The following is a 25,011-nucleotide window of genomic DNA, read 5'->3' as shown; positions in this document are numbered from 1 at the left end:
TAGCATGGGCGGAGATACCGGGGTGGGGGGTGCCCCCCCAGCGTCAAAGGTGGAGTCGGATCGGATGATCTAATGTATATGTCATGGTAAAAGCCCAAAGAGTAAGTCGAGTTGGTAAAAGCCCCAAGAGTAAGTTGAGTTGGTAAAAGCCCGAAATACGCTTGAAAACGTATACCTTTCGGGCTTTCACAAAGCACTTTGCTAAAAGCTGACATTTAGAAACTTACATCAAAATTGGTAAAAATTCAAATTTTCTAATTTTCATAAATTTTAAAGCTTGTCATTTATCAATCACAACAATCCTGATGCTAATTAATATCATAATTAACTAATTAGTCATTCAAATTCGTGAAAATTAGTAAAAATGTAATTTATATAATTTTCATAAATTTGAAATCTTGCCATTTATTAATCACAATGATCTTGATGCTAATTAAGATCCTAATTAACTAATTACCATATATACTCTTGAATAAGCCGACCCCCACTTCAGGACCACCAAAACCGCAACAAATTGAAAACCCGTGTATAAGCCGACCCCAAAAAAACTGCATTTCAGAGAAAAAAAAATCTTATATTTTCAAGCAAAAAATGAATAGCTTCTGGAAATTTTTAATAGAAAATGATTCAAACTTTTTAATCCGTTTCTTCTGAGTCTTCAAGCTCATCGTAATCCATCAGATCATCATATTGTGCAGCATCTTCGTTTTTATCTTCATCTGGGCTGACATCACCATTGTCACTTTCAAAGAGGATATGATCTTCAGTTCTGTCCATCACATTGCTGATGCAACACTTTTGGAAGGATCGGATGATAATTTCGCTGGAAACAGAATTCCACGTCTCATTTACCCACTGACACACTAGGCCAATGTCAGGTTTCCTCAAGGCACCACTTTTTGTGGTTTCTTTATCATCGGAACTGATCCATTCGATCCACTTGAAAGGCTTGTTAATGCTCACATCTAAAGGCTGTAAAATCTATGTTAGCCCACCTGGTATCAAAGCCAATGATGTTTTCGACTCCTTTGCCTAGGCTCTGACATTATCGGTTTTGTGGGGTTTGAACATATCCTATATCAATAATGCCAGTTTCTCGAACACTGCTCCGGGCCTTTTGTTCCATATTTCCTGGATTCATTGTAAAATGCCCTTTTCATCCATCCAACCCTTTTCCTGGGCTTTCACGATCATTCTTGGTGGGAACTTCATGTTCGGAGGAATTTTCTTCCTTTTGAAAATCACAACTGGAGGCAATTTCTTTCCATCAGCCATGCACGATAGCACGACTGTAAATCGTGTTTTTTCATGCCCGATTGTTCTAACAAAGATGGTTTTTTTCCCGAGTTCATCAACAGTTCTATTGCTTACAATTTGGTATCCAGTTGGTTTTCTGTGGTTCCCAACTTCGAGGCGCCACAGAAAAAAATTACCACGTGGATTTAACCTGAAAAGTACTAACACAACTGCCATCTATGGCTACAAAAATCACTCTGATTTGCAACGCCATCTATCGCTACTAATCATTAGCGCCATCTATAGTTACAAAAATGACTTGATTGCAGGGGTTGATATTTTCTTGTCAAAAACTGACCCCAGTATAAGCAGACCCCCCCCCCCCCACTTGAGGAACGAATTTTCCCACAAAAAAACTCTGCTTATACACGAGTATATATGGTAGTCAAATTCGTGAAAATGACTAAAAATAAGAATTTTATCATTTTCGTAAATTTAAAAGCTTGTCATTCATTAATCACAATGATCCTGATGCTAATTAAGATCATAATTAACTAATTAGCCATTCAAATCTGTGAAAATTAGTAAAAATGTTAATTTTATAATTTTCATAAATTTGAAAGCTTTTCATTCATTAATCATTACGATCCCGATGCTGATTGAAATCATAATTAACTATTTATTCAAGATCATGAATTTTTCTAATTTTTCGCATGCCATCGAGTGCACATGTTCCTGATAACTTATAATTTGCAGTAAACTAATTACAACTCATTTCGGGCTTTTTTCACGTCCGCAACAACCAAAACCAATCGGCAAGTTTTGGAAAAATGTTATTTTACAGTTGTGGTATCAATCGTAATAACTGTAATTTACAAATTTTGAAAATGATTGATTACGATTGTCTTGGCAAATTCATTGAATTTAATTTATAGTGTAACAAATCTATTTTTCCAGTATGGACATTTTTACCAACTCTGTGGCCTTATACCACATAATATGCTTTGTTTGTTTATAGGTTGTTAAAAGAAGGTGAGAAGAGAACGTGAGTTGGAATGTGGCTTCCGTCCGGGAAGGTTGTCTGTTTTGAGTGTGCTTCGAAATAAAGTCTTTTCCGTGAAGTTCCGTAGTTTCGTGTATAAATTGGACACCCCTCCAATATCAAGTGTCTAGGGATATTCCGCCACCTCCCGGAAAAGGTGACGCCCCTCCGACATGATGTCCCCTTATAATAGTAATTTTGCGAGCTGTTTACATATATTACTTTTAAATGAATTTCCAATCAAAGTTGGTTCAAAGGATTATTCTGTAAATAATTGTCATTCCTTAAACAGCGTGGATTCCAAGTGCTGTGGGTAGGAGTTGTTCCATTTTATTTTCCGCAATTTTTGGAACTGATAGAAAAAATACTGTGGGATAAAAAAAGTCAGCCAGATTTGATATCAAATATCAAAATATCCCCCCCCCCCCCACTTGTCTGAACTATCCTGTGTATGAATACCTTTCTATTCTTTTTTTCAAAAAAGGAAACAGACAGTATTATATACTCTACGGGAAGTTTTGAAGCTCTTCTAAAGTGTGCTTTCTTCTAGATATTTTGAAAGGCCTCATATGGAGTTATTATACCCTTTGTGCAGCGGCTCAAGCTTATCCGCCGCCCGGGAGCATCGTGAGACAATTTAGTTTTATCCGAGGATGATGTTACTTTCCTCTATCCACATACTAGCTGGCTGATAAGATGTATGTATTTAGGGGAAAAAGAAAATTTATCTACCCTTGCAAGGAATCGAACCAGTCTTTTCACTTTCAGGGTGAACGCTCTGGACCACTAGCCTACAAAGGCAACGACTATCTCAATCTTTCCTTGGAGCTCATGTGCACTGAAATCAATGATTGAAATTACTGTATTTCCAACTAATAAATTATGATAATAACGACTATAAATAAGAAAATTCATCTCATATATTTGTCATTTTATCATAACTTTTTATCATTCAGTAAAAGAGTTTGCAAAGATGTCAGTTTTTATTTGGCAAACTACTCAAAGATATAACAAAATTTTTTGATTTCATCTGCTTCCATAATGATAGCTTGTCTACGGATTTGAAATAATACCAAACCCACAAGCACAATACTTTTTCCGTTCTTAACTTCACATTCGCGCGAATCTAATTTTTCCATAACGAACAATATAAAAAATGAAAACTTATCACAGGTGGAATTCCCACAATGAACACACTCGAATACCCTCTCTCCTTCATCGAAGGTTGTTTTTTCAAGCATTTCCATAAATTCTGTAAATATGTAAGATTTTCCGTTGGCGGGCCACAGCAAAAAGCTTTGAAGGCCACGTGTGGCTAATGGGCCATGTGTTGAAAGCTCCTTGGCTAAAGCCTCCGAAGAAAACGTGAAAGAAAAAAATGAACGAGTGAACAGCATAAGTGAGCTGAGCCGTTGTGGTGGTCAAGTGGTCATAGTGACGGACTTGCATTATACCGATCAAAACCAGCTACAGCAGCATGCTACAAGACTGCTGGAAGTAATAAACATTAACTGTAAGACTATCTTAGATTGTAAAAACAACCCACTCACACCCTAAGGGTATCAAATGGTGGAAGGAGGAGCTCAAATGACAAAAAAAGGCAAGTACAGGCCATCAAGAGAAAACTAAACCCTATGAAGAGGACTGGATAGGATATCCGTGACACTACGGCCTCCTTTCGAAGGGCTCGAGCACTTTTCAAACGAGCAATAATGCAAACCAAATACAGTACCTGGAATAGGCTCTGCACGCAAGCTACTCGTGGGCGAAGATATGGGGGGGCGTGGAGGGGGGGGGCAAAGCATCAAAGTTGAAGTTGACAGATCTAATGCATATTATATGTATAGATGAATCGAGATCATCATCTTGCCCCCCCCCCAGACTTCCAAGTCTATCTCTGCCTATGAAGCTACTACAGCATATGTATGCCCTATAAGGCAGTATTTCGGCCCAGGTGAACGCAGATGCAACTTCCAGTGCAGTCCAGCTCCACACCAAAAGATATAGCAGAGCAACATCTAGCAAGCCTATTCCCAGAGATGTGTACATCAATACCGATCCAAAGCAACCATCTGGACAGCCCTCTTGCATAGCCACTATTTGAGGTACATGAGGTCTTACGAATAATACCAGGTGATTCAGAAAAGATGGGAAAAGCTTTAAGAGGTTCACAAAGAGTTATAGGCTGCAAAAAATAAATAAATAAATAAAAAAACATTTAATCTCAGTTTCTTATGGAACACACTTTAAAGATTTCAGTCACAATTCAGCAGCCTATGATTTAAGTACTTCGTCCCATTACTTTCAATTTGGGAGAGGTGCTCGAAAAACTACTTATACAAAGATTCTCCTACTATGTTGAGCTCGACGGCCTCCTTAATCCTCTTCAATTTGGTCTTCGTATGGGTCACTCAACGGATGATGCCCTTCATCATCTAATGTAACAGATTGAGAATAGGAGGGAGGAACTCATAGCCGTTATCTCCCTCGACATCAAGAGAGCTTTCAATTGTGTGCGCCATGAGGCAATAGTTGATAACCTTTAAAGGATGTCTATTCCTCTTCAGCTCAGAAAAATTTTGTAGGATCTTTTCTCGGTATACGCATCATAACTCTTAACACAAGTACAGCACCAACACCCAAGACGTAGGTTTGAGGTTGTCCCCAGGGCTCATGTAATGGACCCGCTTTTTGGAATACTGCATTCGAGTCATTACTTCGACTTCAGTGGGCCCCGGGAGTCACAGCATACGCCTTTGCCGAAAACTACCTTCTTTTGGTGTCTGCTAAGGAACCCACTGAAATTACAGCCTCTGCCAACGCTGCGTTGACACAGATCTCCAAATGGTTACAACAAAATGATCTGCAAGTGGAACAATCCAAATCATCATTTCTCTTGCAAAACAAGAGGAAAAAGATTCTCACTATCAAAATTAACCGGGAACGAATTAAGTTTTCCGGAAAAGGTCTCAAAATTTTAGGAATATTGTTTGCCAACAAGCTAATTTCTTTAGCACGCACACATTACTTACTTAAAAAAACGACCAATACACTACTTCATCACACAACAAATCCAGTCACATATCGCCATACAGCAATTTCCAACCAGAGGAGTTGGGGGGGGGGGAAGAAATGAAGGCTCCATCGGTGGTCGCCCCAGGTTCATAAGGTAAAGAACTTGCTTCTAACGTTCTATGCCCGGATTCGAACCCATGAACTTTGATGGTAACCTTCATAGTGAAAGACGATAGTCTTACCACGGCGCCACTCGGGCTCGACCAATACACTGGATCATTTCAGACGATTATTGGGTGCAGAGTAGGGATGCCATCGTAATCTGAAGAACATCCTCTACATTCTACAGAACTGTACTGTATCGAAAGATTACCTTTGGGGGCTCCCATCTGGTTTTCTTCTCCCCTCTGCTCGGCTCCTGGCAAATGTCAAAGATGGACCGATTCAAAGCCAAATTAATTTCAAGCTCTAATTTATATCACGCGAGCATATCGAACTATGGCCACCACGGTTTTACAGATTGCTACTGTCAAACCCCACCCCTCACCCCACTGAGCCTGGCTATAAAATCTTTAAAAATTTATATAAATTTGCAATTTTACTAATTTTTATGAAGTTGAATGACTAATTAGTTAATTATGATTTCAATCAGCATTGGGATCGTAAAGGTTAATAAATGACAAGCTTTAAAATTTATAAAAATTAGAGAGATGTATACGTTTTCAAGCGTATTTCGGGCTTTTGAATTATTAATACGTATTCTGCCAACTCGACTTGGTAAAACCAGGTTTTACCACTCTTTGGGCTTTTACCGTAACATGTATATGTATATATGAATTGACATCATCACCATGCCCCCAGCAATAATGAACGTACCCCCCAGACTTCCAAGTCTATCTTCGCCAATGAACCATAGTAATTTCTGCTGCTTGCAGTGGCAACTTTTTTCCTTTTTTAGAAAACAGAAACCGCGGTCGATTGTTGAGAAACACCGTAAACCATCTTCAGCTGTACGATCAAGGATATGATCGGAGTTTCACGATGGAAAGCCGATGAGGGGGCGATAATTTGAATAAGGAACTGCGGTTACCACAATCCGATTTTCAGGGACAAAATCAAGAGCGGGAACTTGCCATCTAAATTCAATCTCCATCTTCCAAATTTTGTCGAGGACTGAAAAAGCTCTTTAAATTTTGCGTAACTTTTTTTTTTTAATAAGATAAAACACAGCTTAAAAAAATTAAAAAATTTTAATAAATTTTTTTTTTAAATACCTCCCCTGAAAATTTTGGAGAGGAGTGAAATTACTCTTTAAAATTATTTTCTCTGATAAGTGCGACTATGGAAGATGGAAAGAAGGGGTGGTGCTGAAGTACGAAAGAATAAAATATAGCTTGCAACAACCCAGCATAACTACCCAGGATTCTGATCTGGCGAAATTGGTGCAATCGATACACAGTAAGAGAGAGACAAATGATTTCAAGAGAATTTCCAAATTTTAACATAAGTAAATTTATTAATACTTTTAACAATTAACTAGGTTACAATTAACAGAAAAAAATTATTTCTCTAATTCATAACAATCCCTATGCAAGTCTGTTGACTCATCAATATAGGCCGGCGACTGAAGTTTGACAATCTTGAATTACTCGACCAATGACGTCATTGACCTTGATGGGAGCAAGCGAAGGTCACGAGCCGAGACCCCACGTGGCGGCGAGAACTGCAGGCTCAGCAGCTAGAGCCGAGGTGGCGACCACTCGGTTGGAAGAGACGATCGACGCCAAGCCAAACGACGGAACCAGGACGACAGCAATGACAACGGATGACTAGAGAGGAGGCATGATAAGGTCCGGAACCAGCCGGCGATGTGCTGAGCACCAGTGAGAGAAGTTATTTCATACTATGAACGATTCACCAAAAGGCGACCACCTTCATCTTAAGTGATGTATACTGAGTTGAAAGCGAGATTGAATGTGAAGTGACTCCGGGTAAAATTCTATTAAAAATTATACAATTACAACTATATAAACATGTTTCAAAAATAAGTGGTAGAAGCAGGTTTGGCAAGTTCCCCAAAGGTTCCCGACTATTGTTACAAGCTCTCTCTGGGAACGAATCGTTTTGTGGCACCTGAAAACAAAACTTTTTTTTTTTGTGCTCTTTTCTGAAAATCTGGGAATTTAATGTGCTGAGCGCGTTGTTGTACATACTATAGAGGAGAAAAACATAAGTATTTCTCTTTCTCCTATAAGGTCGGGATTACACTATAAAAGTTTTTTAAAAGAGCTTTTATAAAATTTTAAAAATTCAACTAATAAAACTATTGGTTGCATTTGCACAAATGTAATCTATATGAGCTTTATTGTTGGATTTTTCAAGTTTTATAAAAGGGATTTTATCAAACTTTTATAGTGTAATCCCGGCCTAAAGTACATGCAAGGCAGGTATAAAAGTATTTCGAGGAGTTTCCAAGTACACAAAAAAAAATGAAAACATGCTATTTGACGCAGAAAATTACGAAAATACACTATAGGAGCAAGATGTTAATTTTGACGCAGAGTTCCCACCACTGGTAGTAGCATAATTTTCTGGCAGGAACGACAGTTAGAAGTTAGCTAACTTCTTTATTTCAATTTCATTGTCAATTTTTTGACAGCACACAACAATCTTCTTTTCCCGTTTTTCTCAGCATATCAGAAGCGGGTGTGGCCACTGTAGTCCTACCAATCAGGTGCCATTACTTCTTAGCTGCGCTGGTCATCGACAGAGCTGTTCCAGCACCTCCTAGAGATAGGCCTCTGCACTGTTTGCCATAAACGTCATTCAGACTACCTAGCAAGTTCGCCGCATTTTGAAACACAGCATCCTATTTCTTCTTATTTTGGCGTAGAATCTTCCTGATTGGCTCACAAATACAGCATAGTGATTGGATGTGGGGCATAGAAATCACCAATTCTGAGCCCGATCATTTCTTTTCCTCACAACGATGATACTTCCCACCCGCTACAGGGTGGCCTTGAAATTCCTATAAAGAAATCCCCCCCCCCCCCCCCATCGACACGCCTTGCTTTCTTTTTCTTCAGGGACTTCCTTTGAGCATCAAGTACTACCCATCATCAACCATTTATCAACCTTAGCAGAAAATATTTCAGGGTGGGGGAAAAGTAGACCTTTTTTAGAAACAGCTGGAAGGATTTTAAGGAGTTAACAGCCCTTAAAAAGGAAACGAGAATTAAGGAGTTTTTAAACACTGTACGAACCCTGCAAGGGCTAATTCTATGTTGGAGAAAGATAAAAATAGAATCCGAGATGTAACAACAGCTAAACAGTTCATTACAGGACCAATCGGCATACTGCTGGCGTTAGGCGCATGGAGACCGTCTTGCAGGTATTGCTACCTTGTTGTGGTGAGCAGGCTAGCATGTGTTAATGATCTACTGAGCTATGCTGGTAGAATTCGTTACCGGTAAGGCCACCCATATCAGACAGGTCAGTAGTGAAACACCTGACTAAGAGCAACATCAAAAACCTAATCCAAGGTGTGAGGAACCATGCTGATGGGTGAATGGCACCTGGGGAAGATGGTGTTGCAAATGGTCCCCTCGAGGAACCAGGCAAAACCTCGTTGTAACTGAGCCTTGCACCTGCACAGGGAGGCTATGCAGGTGTGGACTAAAAGATTCCTCCCAGTTCTCCGGTTTCTGTATAGAAACTAATAAAAATAAACCAAAAAAAGGATTGGGCACTTCTTTGAATGAAACCTGATTGGCTCATTTGGGTCACAAAAAGGAGGGCACCAGCAATCCTGCTGTTGTGGGAAGTGGAGTTGTGGGCACAAGCCAGAACAGCACGCTGAACCAATGGTTGGGATGCAGGTTGTCCTCACCAAAACGCAGAGACACAATCAACACCGTCTTCTGAAAAAGAAACCTGAGAGGCAGCTAATAGCTGCTGTGAAGACTGGTGGTGGAGCGAAACGACCTAAAACAGATGCCTTACCTACTGCAAAAGCAGTGACCACTTTAAAGAAGCCAAAGACGGAATCTTGTCCTTTGACATTTGCTCAAGCGGTGAAAAGCACCAAAATGGCAGTTGTGAGGGAAGCATTTCCCTCGCAAAAGCTAAATAATGAGAATGTTGATCTCATTCAGCAAGAGATCCTTAGGAAGGGTAGCCTGATCCCTATGGGAGGTCATCTACCTAAGATTCAGGGTTCAACCTTAACTGGTGGAGCACTGATGATCTACTGCGACAATGCTGAAACAGTAGAATAGGTGAAAACCACCCTCCATGGTAATAGGCAAGTTTTGAGTGGTGAGGCACTCAAGGTCTTGAGTGACAAAGAATTGCCGAAGCCTGTCAAGGTCACCTTCAAAACAAAGGATACGTACACCACAGAGGCTAAAATCTGAGGAGTGGAGGGTGCTACAGAAATCTGTGGAGCCACACTTCATAAGACAGATCTTTGAGGTTGGACGGGAGGCTGCAGAAGTAATCAAACAGGCCAACTTTGGTGCATATACTGGTATAAATCGGGATCTTCAAGATTCTCAATGATCCCAAAGTGAAGAAGGGTACATAAAGCGCATCTGTGACCTCCTCATAAGCAAATAATTTGAGCACTTCCAATGAAGAAGCTAAAGCAAAGGAGGGCATGTCAGAGCAATCTGCACCCTCCTCTCAATCAAGTAATTCTACTACTCCGCAAGTAAATGAATTACCTAAAATTCATGAGTTACAGATTACATCTGGTTCAAAAAGTACAGTGCAGCCTGACTCACCTGTGTCTGAAGGTGAGATTAATAAGGATCGGGAGGACTTGAGTGAAAAGGGTGTACCTGACCTACCCTCTTATGATGATACCAATGGGGGCGATTTGTCTTCATAGTTTTATTACTATCAATCTAACCTTTTATGGATTGTAAAATCAAAGCTGTTCAAGTCAATCTTGATCATAGTCATTCTGCTTCTGCCATACTAGGTATGAAGATGACTAGAGGCGAGATTGACATTGCCTTGATACAGGAACCTTGGATTGTAAATGGTAAAATTTTAGGTCTGAAGGTCAAGGGATATAATATCTTTTATGATGTTCTCAGTGGAGTTGATGTAAAATACATCACAAGAAAAAAAAATTTTTGTTTCTTCCCATTAAAAAAAACTTGAACTTATATAAATGTGTGACACACGAAACAGAAGTTAACTCAGATAAAAGATACCGTTGCAATACTGTATAATCCCAACAAACTTGATAGCCAGTATTTTTTCCCCTTCTCAAATTGATAATCTGTAGATATACTCACAAACACAGCCGACTATTCGTTTGTCCAAAAACGAAGGTACCATAGTAGGGTTATCTTTAGTTCCTGGACCTCTATTTATTGGCTTCATGGCAAAGGGATCCTGCAAGGGAATATTTTCCAAATTTCACAGAAGTAAAATATTCCAAAAGAAAAAATATGCACCATATTATTATTTGACACATCAGTTATTAATTGATCCACACAGACTAATTATAGAAATTTTTTGTTGCAAACATTGAAATAATGTGTGTGCACTCAAATAATATGTATATTGGGCTAATGAGCTCCTTAATTTATACATATAATAAAAAGATATACGGGTCACATTCCATGTCAAATCACCCAGCCATGACACCCATAGTCTCAGATTTCAATGATTTATTATTTATTTATTGCATTTACCATCCTTATTAATCGTGTGAAATATTATTTGTATATCTCTGAAACTTTTTGAGAAAAAAGATGTTGAAATTTATCAAAAGCTGATGCAGATGACTTTTCCGAGGCTCAATTTTTAAGCGGCATTGTTTGAGAAAATAAATCATAACTTTTTCAATTTTCAATATATTCAAGTGAAATTTTCACTAAAGTGTTCACAAAAGCACACAGAATACGAATAAAAATAATTCATACACTTACATTTGAAATTTACATGCAAAAAAATTATGTCAACTTTGTTTTTGTGGAATTTTTCGTTAGAAAAAATACAATTTTTCAAACGTATTTTTAGACCAGAGGCACAGCAGTTACCAAAAGAATTTTAAATTTCTCCTAAATATATGAAGTAAAATACTGAAGAAAAAAAATAATGGTTTTTTGACCGTTAATGTGTTTATTCTGGCCCCGCAACACAAAATTCATCGAAATAAGACTGGATCGTTCCGATTTCAAATCATTCAACTAGATACTGAAATGCAACCCATCATCCCGGATTCCAATTATTATTTTTTATTTATTGCTTCTACCATGCTTGTTGACCATGCAAAGTTTCATGTACATATCTCAAAAAGAAAAAAAATGTTTTCTAACCTCACGAATGACGTCTCTTAGGCTAACCCCATTCAAGCAATATTATTTGTGAAAATATATCATAACTTTGCAGATTTTCAATATATTCAAATGAAATTTCCACTAAAATGCTCACAAAAAATGTAGATTATGACTAGGAAAGAAAATTTAAACCTTTGCATTAAAAAATTAGATTGCAAAAAAATCGTTGAAATTTAATTTTTGATTCTTTTTATAATAAAAACACAATGGCTCACCTTTGCTTTTTCATTTACAAAAGCTCTCCTGCTTTTCGCACAGCATATTCAGTGACATTGAACTCTTCAGATTTTTTTCCTTGTTCCCCTTTCTTAAAGAGGTCCCAGAGTTGAAATTTGCAGTTTTTCTCTTGTTGTGATGGTTAAATTGGGTCTTATTTCTAATTAACTTTATCAAAATAATCATATTTGCTTTATGTTTAATATCTTCATTAAGTGTGCTTTGAGATTCATTTTCTGGTAATTCTTCAAAAACTTTACAAAGTGTTGCAAGCAGATTTAACTTTTCTTTTGGCATTGTTTGACTGGCACTGTGGAGCTACCCTATGAAGTTTAATTGGTGACTCTTCTATGTTCTGTAGAGATGAATTTATTTCTTCAAGTGCTTCTTGTTTAATAATTGACATTTTACCAAGTTACTTCTCTACATTACTATCACTGTTCATCTCTTCACAGTATTCAGTTTCTTCACCTAATTTATTGTTGTTTATATTCACTGTCCCTACAGGCATGGCATATTTTTTGCCCTGGAATTGATTTTGTACCACCATTTATTTCATTTATACATGAAAAATACAAGTTTACTATCCTTAAACTTTTTGTTATTTTTTTCTTATGACATTTTAAAGGATTAAAGCATGCTTTCGGATATATTTCATACTTTGAGAAAAAAGCTCTATGATGCTTAAACACACAGTAGATAAATGTTCAGAACTTGCTCCACTCCTCAATATTGATGTCCGATGGGTCCAATGATGTAATGGGTAACAGATTTTACACTTTTGCATAACATTTTTTATGACAGTCAGATCCAGTTTTTTTTCCAACACTATAAATTTTGGTGTCTTTTCTGACATTTTACTTTGAATTCGAAAATGATGATATAAAATATTTAGCTCAAATGGAAATTGTGTTATCATAAGAAAAATTTGCTAACCCTGGAATTGGCTACTTTATGGAGCACATTTTCTGTCTTCAGCAAGATCATAATTGAGACTTGCATCATTTGATGGGGGGGGGGGGGCAGTTTAGTTCTAACACTTTTGTTTTAGTTTTCACAATGAAGCAGCAGCAGTTACTTTATCATCACCTGCTGGGATGATAAAGTCTTATAATTAAATAAGACACCAGCTGCCCTCTGAAGGACAAAAACCAGTGTGCCATAGTTTATATCTTCACAGAAGCTATTATTATTTTTTGCAATCATCATCACAACAAGAAACATCACATCTTATACATCACCACCAGGCATTATATACATTATGTTTTCAATTCTACTCTCTTCCATCTGCCTCAGCTACAACAATTAGGTTGTAGCTGATAATTATTCATTCTTTGTGATTTAATGCCTCATATTCTGGCTTTTTATCAGCAATTTTAAATTATTTCTTGGGAAAAATATATATAGACTTGTGTTAAATATTATAATGTAGATTTTTTTTCACACAAGTATAACCATTTCATATTTATCATTTACATTAAATATATGTTTATTAAAATATATGCTGTAAAAATCAAAGTAATTAAAAAAATTTAACACTGTTGCGGTAAAATAACTTTATAATTAAGCATGTTGAAAAACTTCAAAAATACATCTATATATATATATATGATTAATATTATCTGGGTTTATCAAATACAAAATAATTCTTTATGCAAAATTATATCAGATTGCAAAAGTTCGTCTTTGTTGCATCATAAGAAATATTTATACATCAATTAAAAGTGAAATTAATTATTTGGAATTTGAACACTTCTAAGAATCTGAACATGAAGGTTTAATTTGAAAAATTATTTTATTCACCCAAAACCTTTTTTTTCACCAACTCCCATTTGACACATCACATTAAAATTTCTAATTATTTCATGAATTCATTTAATCCTAGAATTTTAAAATTTATTAATTGTTTTTAATTATTGCATCAACTACTCGTGAAACTTAATTTAGTGAATACTGTAATAAATGTATAAGCGTACATGAAAAATGAAATATAAATTTCTTTTTACTAAGCATGAATCATATTAAGTCAAAATGTACAAATATAATTAATGTAGGCATATAAGTACATTGTGTTTTGTTACTCAAATGTATTAACTGTCAAAGTAATGTTTACTTTTCTACAGTCTTAATATATTAATAGGATTAAATTTAAAAACAAATTGAAAATTCATGCTGTGCATCCAAAAAAAAGTGTTTAAAAAATTGTGTTAAAAATAAAAAAAATAATAAAAAAATTAAATTTAAATGACTTTTTTCCTCTAAGGTTTACATTTTGTCTATTCATAATCTGCATTTTTTTGTGAGCATTTTAGTGAAAATTTCTTTTGAATGTATTGAAAATCTGCAAAGTTACAGTATATTTTCAAAAATAATATTGCTTGAATGGGGTTAGCCTAAGAGACGTCATTCGTGAGGTTAGAAAACATTTTTTTTCTTTTTGAGATATGTACATGAAACTTTGCATGGTCAACAAGCATGGTAGAAGCAATAAATAAAAAATAATAATTGGAATCCGGGATGATGGGTTGCATTTCAGTATCTAGTTGAATGATTTGAAATCTGAACGATCCAGTCTTATTTCGATGAATTTTGCGTTGCGAGCCAGAATAAACATATTAACGGTCAAAAAACCATTATTTTTTTTCTCCAGTATCTTACTTCATATATTTAGGAGAAATTTAAAATTCTTTTGGTAACTGCTGTGCCTCTGGTCTAAAAATACGTTTGAAAAATTGTATTTTTTCTAACGAAAAATTCCACAAAAACAAAGTTTACATAATTTTTTTGCATGTAAATTTCAAATGTACGTGTATGAATTATTTTTATTCGTATTCTGTGTGCTTTTGTGAACACTTTAGTGAAAATTTCACTTGAATATATTGAAAATTGAAAAAGTTATGATTTATTTTCTCAAACAATGCAGCTTAAAAATTGAGCCTCGGAAAAGTCATCTGTATCAGTTTTTGATAAATTTTAACTTTTTTTTCTCAAAAAGTTTTAGAGATATGCAAATAATATTTCACACGGTTAATAAGGATGGTAAATGCAACAAATAAAAAAAAAAATCATTGAAATCTGAGACTATGGGTGTCATTTTGGCATTTTGCCGGATGATATGAAATGGAATGACCCATACTGTAAATGCTACTCCATAATACTTAGTTAAATATGTCGTACAAAAAATTTATTTAAGTCTTTAAACTTGATGAAGACCTCATTATAACATAATAGACACAAGAATAACAATGTAAGTAAACACAAAATGTGATGAAAACAAGTCAGGCGCCTTTTGAAACTGTATGAAGTTCCTTCTTTACCATCTTCCCCCCCCCCCCCCCACTATAAAGGAATTCCTACTGCAGAACATTTTCAGCCAGCTGAGGGCTCATTGTAATACAATGCAACACATTGTTTCGGGGCTTCTTCTGTAGCTGGTAAAATGAAAAAAAAAAGCAAAAACCCCTTGTAGGGTGTCTAGTTGTTCAGAATACAGAGTTGAAATGGCCAGCCACGTGAGAAGAAAGAAAAAGAATGGTGGAGGCTATCACAGAAGAGAACGTGATGATAGAGAAAAAAATTCATTGTAGAAATCGTTGCCAGAACTAGGTTTACACATTCCATGGGATACCTGAACGAAGCTCCTGGAAGAAAAAAGTACAAAGAGGAAAACCTCCTTAACTTTTTTCTCCTCTCCCACACTATCTATCATGATAGTGCAACCTTGAAAAGTAATTTTACTACTTTGAAATGGAAATGACGTAACGTTACTGTAAAGTATTGTATTGACATAACGTGTGGGTTATTGAATAATAAGGTGACAAAATATCTAGTTTAGAATGAGGGGCTGTATACCAAATTTTCCAGTTTCATTGTTTTTCCTGCGAGTTACACACAGGAAATAATAGTACTTTTGCAGCTATCTAATAGCATTCAAAGATAATGTCTATACAGTGTAAATTGGCTTCATTTCTACATGATTACCAATGCTTTTTTTTTTGGAAATCTGTTAAGGATTTGAACATTCATTCAAATTGTAAAAACTTTCCGAGATCACTGGAAGAAAAAAAACAATCTGTGAAAACTTTACATTGAATATCTAGTTTTGTCAACTAGCCGCTATGCGGTCATGAGTTTTTGGAGTCTTAACCCTCACACATCAAGTAGAGGAAAAACCAGTCTAGATAAAACCATGCTCCTGTGAGAGCATGGCGCTGCCGATTTACATATTGCGTCAGACCAACCAGTTCCCTTGCATGCATAGAGAAAAAAAGGAAAAACATTCCAACAGAGAAAACATACAAGGTACGCATGTCATGTGATTGTTAGAATAGAAGAGAGAGATTCTATGGACTCCGACAGTTGTAACATGGCCTTGTTGGTGCTCGCCTGACCTTTATCCCTTATGTAATAGTAGTGCATATGTTATGTTTCATTATTGAGTTTGTGTTATGTCTATCTTATGCTTGATGTTTATAATAAGTATTTTCTGTCGACGAAACAAACTTTTGTTACTTAGGACGTTTTCGGTACCGACGTATAACGGACTGTTTTAGGAAGAAAAGAAACTAGTTTCCAAACTTGTGTGCTGCTTGAAACGCCAATATTGATGGGGGGGGGGGGGGGACGCATGTGCATTACTCCTCATTTGCATGCTTAGTGATTTGAGAGCCATATCAGGGTTAATACAAAATTTCAAAATGAAAAGTAAGGAGTTTTTAAGGACTTTTTAAGGAGTTTCAAGCAGTGTTTAAGGAGTCATGGCAAACTTCATAACTTACAAGTTTTACAGCAAAAAAATGGGCGGGGCACATATGCAAATTCATTTTTAATTTGCAAACAAACTTTCCCCTCTTCTCAAAAATATAGATGTAGAAGTGGTTCAAAAATTACAAGTTTTGATTTGTTACCCAGCATCATAAGAATTCATAAAATAATCAATCCACATACATGCTTTCTGTCGTCACCAAAGTGTTCTAAAACCTTTAAGTATTAGTCAAAAATATAATTCATAACAGCATCACATAAATTCTAAAAATTCTAAAAGTGATATTCATTCCCCCTCCAATTATTCAAAATAAAAACCACAGCCGACAAAGATTTTTCTTACAAAATTATTTATATTTGCAGCAACTCCAGGCACACACACACACTTCCAGCACAACTTCCTAGATAGTAAATTGCCCATAGATGGTAATATCTGGGAATGTGCCGCGGGCCGCTCAATTGAAGTAAGAATTTGCCCTGAGCCACTTCAGGCAGGCCACATTTAGGCCATGTTTTGAGCAAATGTATGCTTTAAAATAAGGGGCTGTTCAAGTATTACGTCAGCAAATTTTCAGCAATTTTTGACACCCCTCTTGTCAGAAAAATTCTCACCCTCCCCCTGTCAGCGCTCTGTCCCCTTCCTCCTAACGCTTATTGGTGGAATCTGAATCTGAATTGGGGGCTTCCTCCCAGATGATCAAAAATTTATTTTTTTAATCCACAAAATATTTTTTAAAAGAATTGTAAAAAATATTTTTTCCAATTTCGAAACAAAATATATTTATATGTTATTATAATCAATTTTTGTTAATTTCAATGCTATTTGAAGGCCAAGAACCCAAAATTGCTCAAGAAATTCATTGCGACCCTACCTCTCTAAGCCCTTGGTAACCCTTGACCCGCGGTAAACATTCGGCCTGTGCGGACCAAATGTGGCCCTGGCGTTATGATGTGGCCTGTCCCTAAATCTATTTTTGTAACAATGAACCAAGTGACACATTTACAGATCACTTAAGTGACTCGTGGCACAATTCCAGACCATTTAAGCGATCTGTGGCACATTAAGCGATCCCTTGAGTGACATGTGACAAAGTTTTAGAGCATTGGTCCTGCCACCAGTCCTGCCACCTGCTACATCACTCAAGTTATCTGCGGCACATTCCCAGATTACTTAAGTGATCTGTGGCATAATCATGGATCACTTATATGACACGCGGCACAGCTCCAGAGCATTTGGATCCGCTAAGTATTTGAAGATCACTAGAGTGGCTCTGTAGGGGACTCAATAGGGAGATTGTTAGTTCAGGTGCCCACAAACTAGTGAAAAGTTTTACTCGTTTTTTGCGCACCGAGTAAGACGCGATTAAGAATATTTCATATTTTTTATAAAGGGTGGTTGATGATGTAAGAATCATCCACCCCCTCCCCTCCACGTCATCAAGTCAGCAAATCGAAAATCCCCCATCCATGCTGACGTAATACTTGAATGACCCCCAACATAAAGATACCCGAAAGTTATTTTTTGAAGGTTAAAAAAAGTGGGTTCAGCTATAGCGGCTGATCAGCTCCCCCTCCCCCTCCTGTAAAACCAGACGTGGCTCGTGCTGTCACTTTTAAAAGCCGGGTTTTACAAGCAGGTTTTCTATGCCACGCACAACGTGAATCACCCAGCGCGACATGCCGTCTATTCATCAATATGAAAAGCAGTACGACTGTTTTCCTACAGAGCGCAATACGGCTCACGACAGCGCTTTATGTCGGGCGTGATTGGCAGACTGCTTCTGGAGGAGTTAAGCGTCGTGTGCCGCGCGTTTCAGCGATCTTCCCTTCATTTTCGTGTTGTCTCTCTTTCCTTTAAACCGGAGCATGCAGCCGATAGAGTATATGATGGCAGGGTCATATACTATATAGCCGTCCTGAGCCGATGTGCCACGCTTGGAAAACGCAAATGCGTTTTCCAAACTCATTTCTGCCGACACGAAATGATCCAGTTAGGTTCACGCGGCACAAAAAGCCTACTCCTAGGAAAACCTGGCTTCAGGGATGATCGCTCATTACGGGATCCCAGGAGAGAGAAACCCATTGTCTCTCATAGAATCTCTTGTGTGTGGATAGAGCCTGTTCCTCTTTTTTTTTACTTTTTATTTACGGCAACCAATCTGCGAAACAGATTCGCTTTCCCCACTGGACTTCAGTTTTTAGCACTTTAAGGCGCGGCGGCGAAAAGATACGCTTGTCGTCGTCCCTTACTCCAGTGGAACTGAAATTTTTTTTTCCTTTCTTCTTTTTCAGTAGCGAGTTGTAATGTGAATAAAGCACGCCAAAAAAACTGCAGAAAGCAGTGACATTTTGCGGTTTCTCGGAATTTTCGTAGTGAGATATTGTCTGTAAGCAAATGGGAAGGAGGGATAAAATCGGAATAGTAGGAGAGAATTGCAGTAAAAAAAAAGACAATTGCGGCGAAAGTAGGAAAAATAGGAAAGCTGCGAGGCCTGCACTCAGTATACTGCGTAATATAGGAGGTTTGAGACATTGTTTCGCCACATAAGGAAAAACTTGAAAAAAATTTCTCACCACTGGGCATGGGGGAATTTTCGGCTACTGGTTCAGCGGAGTGATGTCGTTCTACGGACCATCGATTTCCAACGCTGACCAGTTTGCGACATAGGCAGGAAAACACGTCAAAACTAGCAATTCTGTAAAAAATTGTATTTTTAAAAGCAAAAGCGTATAATCGTATTAATTTACTAAATACGACAAAATCGTAACAGTTGGCAGGTATGCACAACCATTAGATGTTCCAATCCCATCCCCTGCTTTCACATTTCTTATTACAAAGGGAGAGAGCGGTTTTTTTTCTCCTTTCTTTCTCTTTATATTCGGGGGAAGCTTCCTCTTATTTTTCTAGGCAATGCTATTCATCACCATGGGGAATGCCTATTCTAAGAAAGATCATCCCTTCAGAGAAAAAAAAAAGGACTTTTTCAGGCGTGGCTGCAAAAAGTAAGGAGTTATAAGGGCCCTTCCAGAGGGAAATGAAAAGTTAGGAGTTTTTAAGGAGTTTGTAAGGATGTGCGAACCCTGTATATATAATCATGTTCATGTTTCAAATCGGTCTTCAGTCTCATGTACTGCTATATTCGCAAATCAACCGAACAACTCGGCTGGTCCGATGTTCCTGTCACCCAAGTTCCCGCCAGTTGCTCTCCAAGAATGTCGTTCAAGGATGTCTAGTGCTCGTTCTCAATCTTAATACCTTCGCAGATCTTGCAAACTGCGATCTGGTGTTGGCTGGCTTAGTCAATACCAGTGATCTGATACTGCCTCCTCACATGATGCTTAAATTCGTAATCTGATACTATCTGTTAGTCGTGATATCCGCCATCGGACTCCACCGCTTGCTCGCCGAATTCCGTGTGTAGCTCTGCCGATGTCCGCGATCTGATGATGCCTCCTCGTCAACGCCCTGGGTTCGTCGTGATATTCATCATCTGGATTCCACTGCTTGATCTCAGAATTTCCCGTGTGGTTCTGCTGATGTCAGTGATCTGATTCCACTGCCTCGTCGACGCCTTGAGTTCATCGCGAGTTCTATGTGTGACTCTACTGACATCTGTGGTCGAGCATCGTTACTCGACAACCATAGTCGAGTGTCACTTCCACCCCGGCCTCTTCACCATAAGTATACTTTGCAATTTTCCTGCTAGTGAAGGGTTTTTCTTTACTTAATGTCTTGACTAATGTATGTCTTAATTTGTAATAATAGAAATAGAGTTGTTCAAAACTGTTTTGTTCATTGGCAGTTAGAGACATACGTTGCAGATGAAATTGGGGCTCGACCGGGATCAAATCTGGAAAACATTTTTATTGTCTGCTTGTATGTCGTTTGATAACAGTTCATTTGTGACTGCCAGAACAATGAACAATTCCGATGTAGCTATTGATGTTGAGAATATATCTGAGTCTGATAGTACAGTACCCTTGCTCAGGTCTGCCACTAGTATTTTTAACCGTTTGAGTCCCAAGCAACGCAATCGCGCTGTTGAGATTTTATGTCGAGAAAACCCAGTGCATTTCGAACATTGTGGACAACTGATGGTGCGTTACTGATTGTTGAAGTCGCGCACTCAGATTTACTGAAGCAAGTACATCACACAGCTCTTTTTCATGTAAATAGTACATTTTACAATAGGTAGAATAATACTTGCACTTTACAGGAACAATGTAGTCGTCATCATCGTCAATAATATGATCACATGGATTTGTGATTATGCTCATAGATTTTCCTTTTCGATTCATTCTACCTTTTTGGGGATACACCAAATTTAAAAAAGTTAAACAGAAAATCTAGATTAATTCTTTACTTACTTTTTGCGTTACTTCGTCTAATCATTTTGAAACACACAATTATTAACAATGAGAAACACTTACGCAAGAATACGTCCGATCGCTTTGCAAACTGCAATAAATGTGACGGAGCAATGAGAAAAAGACGAGAATCGCATTACCTAACAAATATAAGAAGCGCTATTGCTCCGATTGGGATTCATCGATGTAAAATAAACAAAGCGCTATCGCGCCGCTTGGTATTTCTCGACATAAAATAAAACAAGCGCTATCGTGCTGCTTGGGTCTTTTTGTACTCATTTAGAGAAAGCACGGTTGCGCTATTTGGGATTCTTCGACAGTGTTTTTTCAATACTCCTGGGACTCAAACAGTTAATGTTAATCGCCCTTCGTTAGGACTTTGTACTCATTCGGGAACTAGAATGACCCATTTTGATCCTACTCATATTATGTTTTCTGGATCAGTTTCTGAAAATGTTCGTGATTTTCTAAATCATTGTGAAGAATTGTTTCGAGTTGGTCATATTCACAGGGATCTTGGACGACATTGTCATTTATAGTGATGATTTTCAAAGTCATGTCCAACATTTACGAGAAGTATTAGAATGCCTTAACAGAGCTGGTCTTACACTGAAACTGGAAAAATAAACTTTAATGAAGAAAAAATTGAAATATTTAGGATTGTGTTTGACCGAAAATGAGTGGAGTGCTTGTGACGATAAGGTTGTTGCTGAAGAGTTTTCCCCGACCATTGAATGTCAAACTTCAACAGTTTTTAGGTCTAGTTAGATGGTATCTACAGTTTATTGACAAGTTTGCCTAGAGGACTGTACTGTTATACGAGTTGTTAAAGAAAGGTAAAAAGTTTCTGTGGGATTCTAATCACCAGTTGGCGTTTGATCAGTTGAAAAAGGCTTTAGTTGAGGGTCCTGTTCTTACAACCAGAAATTGGTTATATCCACTTAAAATTTATACTGATGCTAGTGGAGGTGGGTTGGGAGCCATTCTACACCAAGATGAGCCTGGCAGTGAACGTCCGTTAGCTTATGCCAGTCGAACATTGAATGTTTCAGAGACTAATTATACTGTTACAGAACAAGAGGCTCTTGCAGTCGTGTGGGCCTGTCAAAGATTCCGTGATTGGTTTTCAAGTCAAAACGTAACAATAGTGCTTGACCATAATTCAGTCACATGGCTTCTTAAGGCACAGAGGTTGCAGCGAAGGCTTGCTAGCTGGGCTTTAATATTGCAGGATGTCCCTTGGTTTTTGAATTCAGACGAGGTAGCAGTATACGGGAGGAGGGGGGGGGGGTGAGAGAGAGGAGTGAGTGCAGAAAATTCAAAATTTTTTCTAATGTCACTGATAACAGAAGGAAAGCATCTTTGATGGACCTGTTTGTCACATTGGTAGCATTTATGTATAGTGTTTTTTGGCAAACCGCACACTGTCCTTGCATTTAACATTAGCATTTAAACGGTTAACTCAAGTCACCTGCAACACTTTTCTAAAACAATGAATTGGCCCACACTCTTTAACCGTTTAAAGGCCAATGTTCCATAAATGGAACATAGTTTTTATTTGCAAAAATGTCAGATAAAAATTGATTCAAATATTTCTGGTTTTTTATCGTATATAGAGAAGAGTTCAAAGTATTTTTTGGAATAAATTCAGAAACTTCATGTTAATTTAATCTTTTTAGACAGAATTTGAAATGTGACATTTTTTTAAACATTTTCTCCATTTCGATTAAAATTTGCCAAAATTTCAATTTTGAAGTAAATTTAAAATTATTTTGTGTGTTTCTACCACTTAATACATAAATCAAAGTAAATCAATTAGTTTCTTTGTACTGTTAAAGATTGAAGAGCTACGCACGTTCAAATATTGGCCTTTCAAGAGAGCTGGATTCTAGTGATATCTGATGCTCACAATATAAGCCCCCCCCCCCCCCGAAAATTAGCCTGTTAAAATCGTCAGCCAGATGAAGGTTGTGATGTTGCTACATATGACTGGTTGTCTTTTATAAAGTGATATTAATATACAATGTTATAGACATTTGTATTTAATAATTAACGTTATTCTGTAGTTTTAAGTTCCCAAAAATGGCTAATTTGGACAAGTGGAAAACACCTCCAGAGTAATGAATCCTCAGAGTGACTATCTCCTCTTCATCAGATTATTTTTACTTATTACTGCTCTTTTAAAAATATTTCAGAATTTTAATAAAGCAGGGATATTTTTCAACAGTGAGGAATTCAAGAAAAAGAGAAGCACGTGACTTTAGTTCCTGAAAGTTTGGGTTTGATTAAAAAAAAGAATGATTAGAAAAAAGAACTTAATGGTTCTGGTTACATAGCTAAAGGTTTTATTTTTGATAGATCAGGACACCTTTGAATACATTTTCTGCAGTGTTTGAAAAATTTTGAGAAAGAAAAAATTTAGGCACCATCCTGATTTCTCAGAATTTTCCTTATCCAAATTCATTTGTTTTACCACAAATAATTTTCTTGCTACAGTTCTGCATGCAACTCAAGGTTCAGATACAATTATGCAGAAGTGGGTGTTTTTGTGTGTGAACAATTAATCCTTGTTGTATGGCAGATATTCCAAATACCCGAAATTTCAGAAAAGGACGAGTAAAAATTTTGTTCACGCCGTTCTTTCCTAGTTCTAAGAAAAAAGTGGAGAGAAAAATCTCCCCAACTTTTTTCCCTTTCTTTTTTTCTTCTTTTACCGTGTATCATGATCGCGCGACCTTGAAAAACTGGTTTTACTACTTTGTACACTACTGTATTGATATACACGCGGGTTGTTGAAGAATAAGATCAGGGATATATTTGGTTGCTTCCCTGAATGAGGGGCCGTGTACAGAAGTTTCAAATTTCGGATTTTTACTACCCTGCAGATTTTCTCCCTTCCGGCTATATACGGGAAATTACGGTACTTTCGCGGCTATCGGCCGGCATTCAAAGACTGCGTTTATACGGCGTAAATTCGTCTTGTTCCTACAATATTGCGAATGCGCATTTTTTTTTTTAAATCGTAAAGGATTGGAACTCCCGTTCAAATTGCAAAACCTTGCCGATATCGTGGAAAAATCCGAATCTGTAAAAACTCGACCTTGAATATCCACAGTTTTGTCATCTAGCTGCTATGCGGTAGTCACCGTTTCGCATTACAAAAATCATGGGTCTGTAAGCAGAATCTGCTTTTGGAGGGGCACAAGGATCTAATTCTTCACAGATAGTATAAAAGAAATTATTTTATTCCAAAATATTTTAATTCTCTACAAAAATATTGTTAATTTTTTATCTCCGGGAGGGGGGAAGGAAAGGAAGAGGCCCCTTATAACCTCCCCAAAATTTTGCTTTTGGTGGGTGAAAATCCGTGTTTGGAACTTGCGATTGCGCAATGGTAATCCGCTAAAAATGTTATTTTCTAAAGATTTCAAATTTTGAGTTGGCTATTCCTTTGGAAAAAACTTCTGGGTGCCATGGCAATCCAGGGTTCATACAAAATTTCCTAAACAAAAATTATGGAGTATTTAAGGACTTTTTAAGGAGTCATGGCAAACTTCATAACTTACAAGTTTTACAGAAAAAAAAAAGGGCGGGGCACATATGCAAATTTATATATATATTTTTTTAATTTGCCAAACAAATTTTCCCTCTTCTCAAAAATATAGACATAGAAGTGGTTCAGAAATTACAACTTTTGATTTGTTACCCCAGCATCATAAGAATTAATGAAATAATCAATCCACATACATACTTTTCTGTTGTCACCAAAGTGTTCTAACCTTCAAGTTTCGGTCAAAAATATAACTCATAACAACATCACATAAATTATGAAAATTCTAAAAGTGATATTCATTCCCCCTCCCCCACTTATTCAAAATAAAAAAAATAAAAAGATCACAGCTGACAAAGATTTTTCTTATAAATAATATATAAATACGGCATCCAAGTCCCCCCCCCCCAACTCCTCCAATGGAGCTAACCACTCGTCACATTTTCTTTAATTATAAAGCAAAA

The 25,011-nt window shown here is 37.1% G+C and overlaps 1 protein-coding gene across 1 annotated transcript in view; it reads right to left on the bottom strand.

Annotated features, from left to right (window-relative positions):
* Window positions 1-25,011, bottom strand: part of LOC149086551 (cytochrome c oxidase subunit 5B, mitochondrial-like) — a 100,084-nt gene that overhangs the window by 27,255 nt on the left and 47,818 nt on the right. The window contains exon 3 of the mRNA XM_089256023.1: window positions 10,600-10,699. Coding sequence (XP_089112149.1) covers window positions 10,600-10,699 — 100 coding nt within the window. The remainder of the gene's footprint in view (window positions 1-10,599; window positions 10,700-25,011) is intronic.

This window comes from Pholcus phalangioides, unplaced genomic scaffold (assembly GCF_987345545.1).
Source record: "Pholcus phalangioides strain wild (caught in Gottingen) unplaced genomic scaffold, Ppha-v1.0 ptg000004l_1, whole genome shotgun sequence".
In the NCBI taxonomy this organism is placed as follows: Eukaryota; Metazoa; Arthropoda; class Arachnida; order Araneae; family Pholcidae; genus Pholcus; species Pholcus phalangioides.
This window is presented reverse-complemented; position numbering and strand designations above follow the sequence as displayed.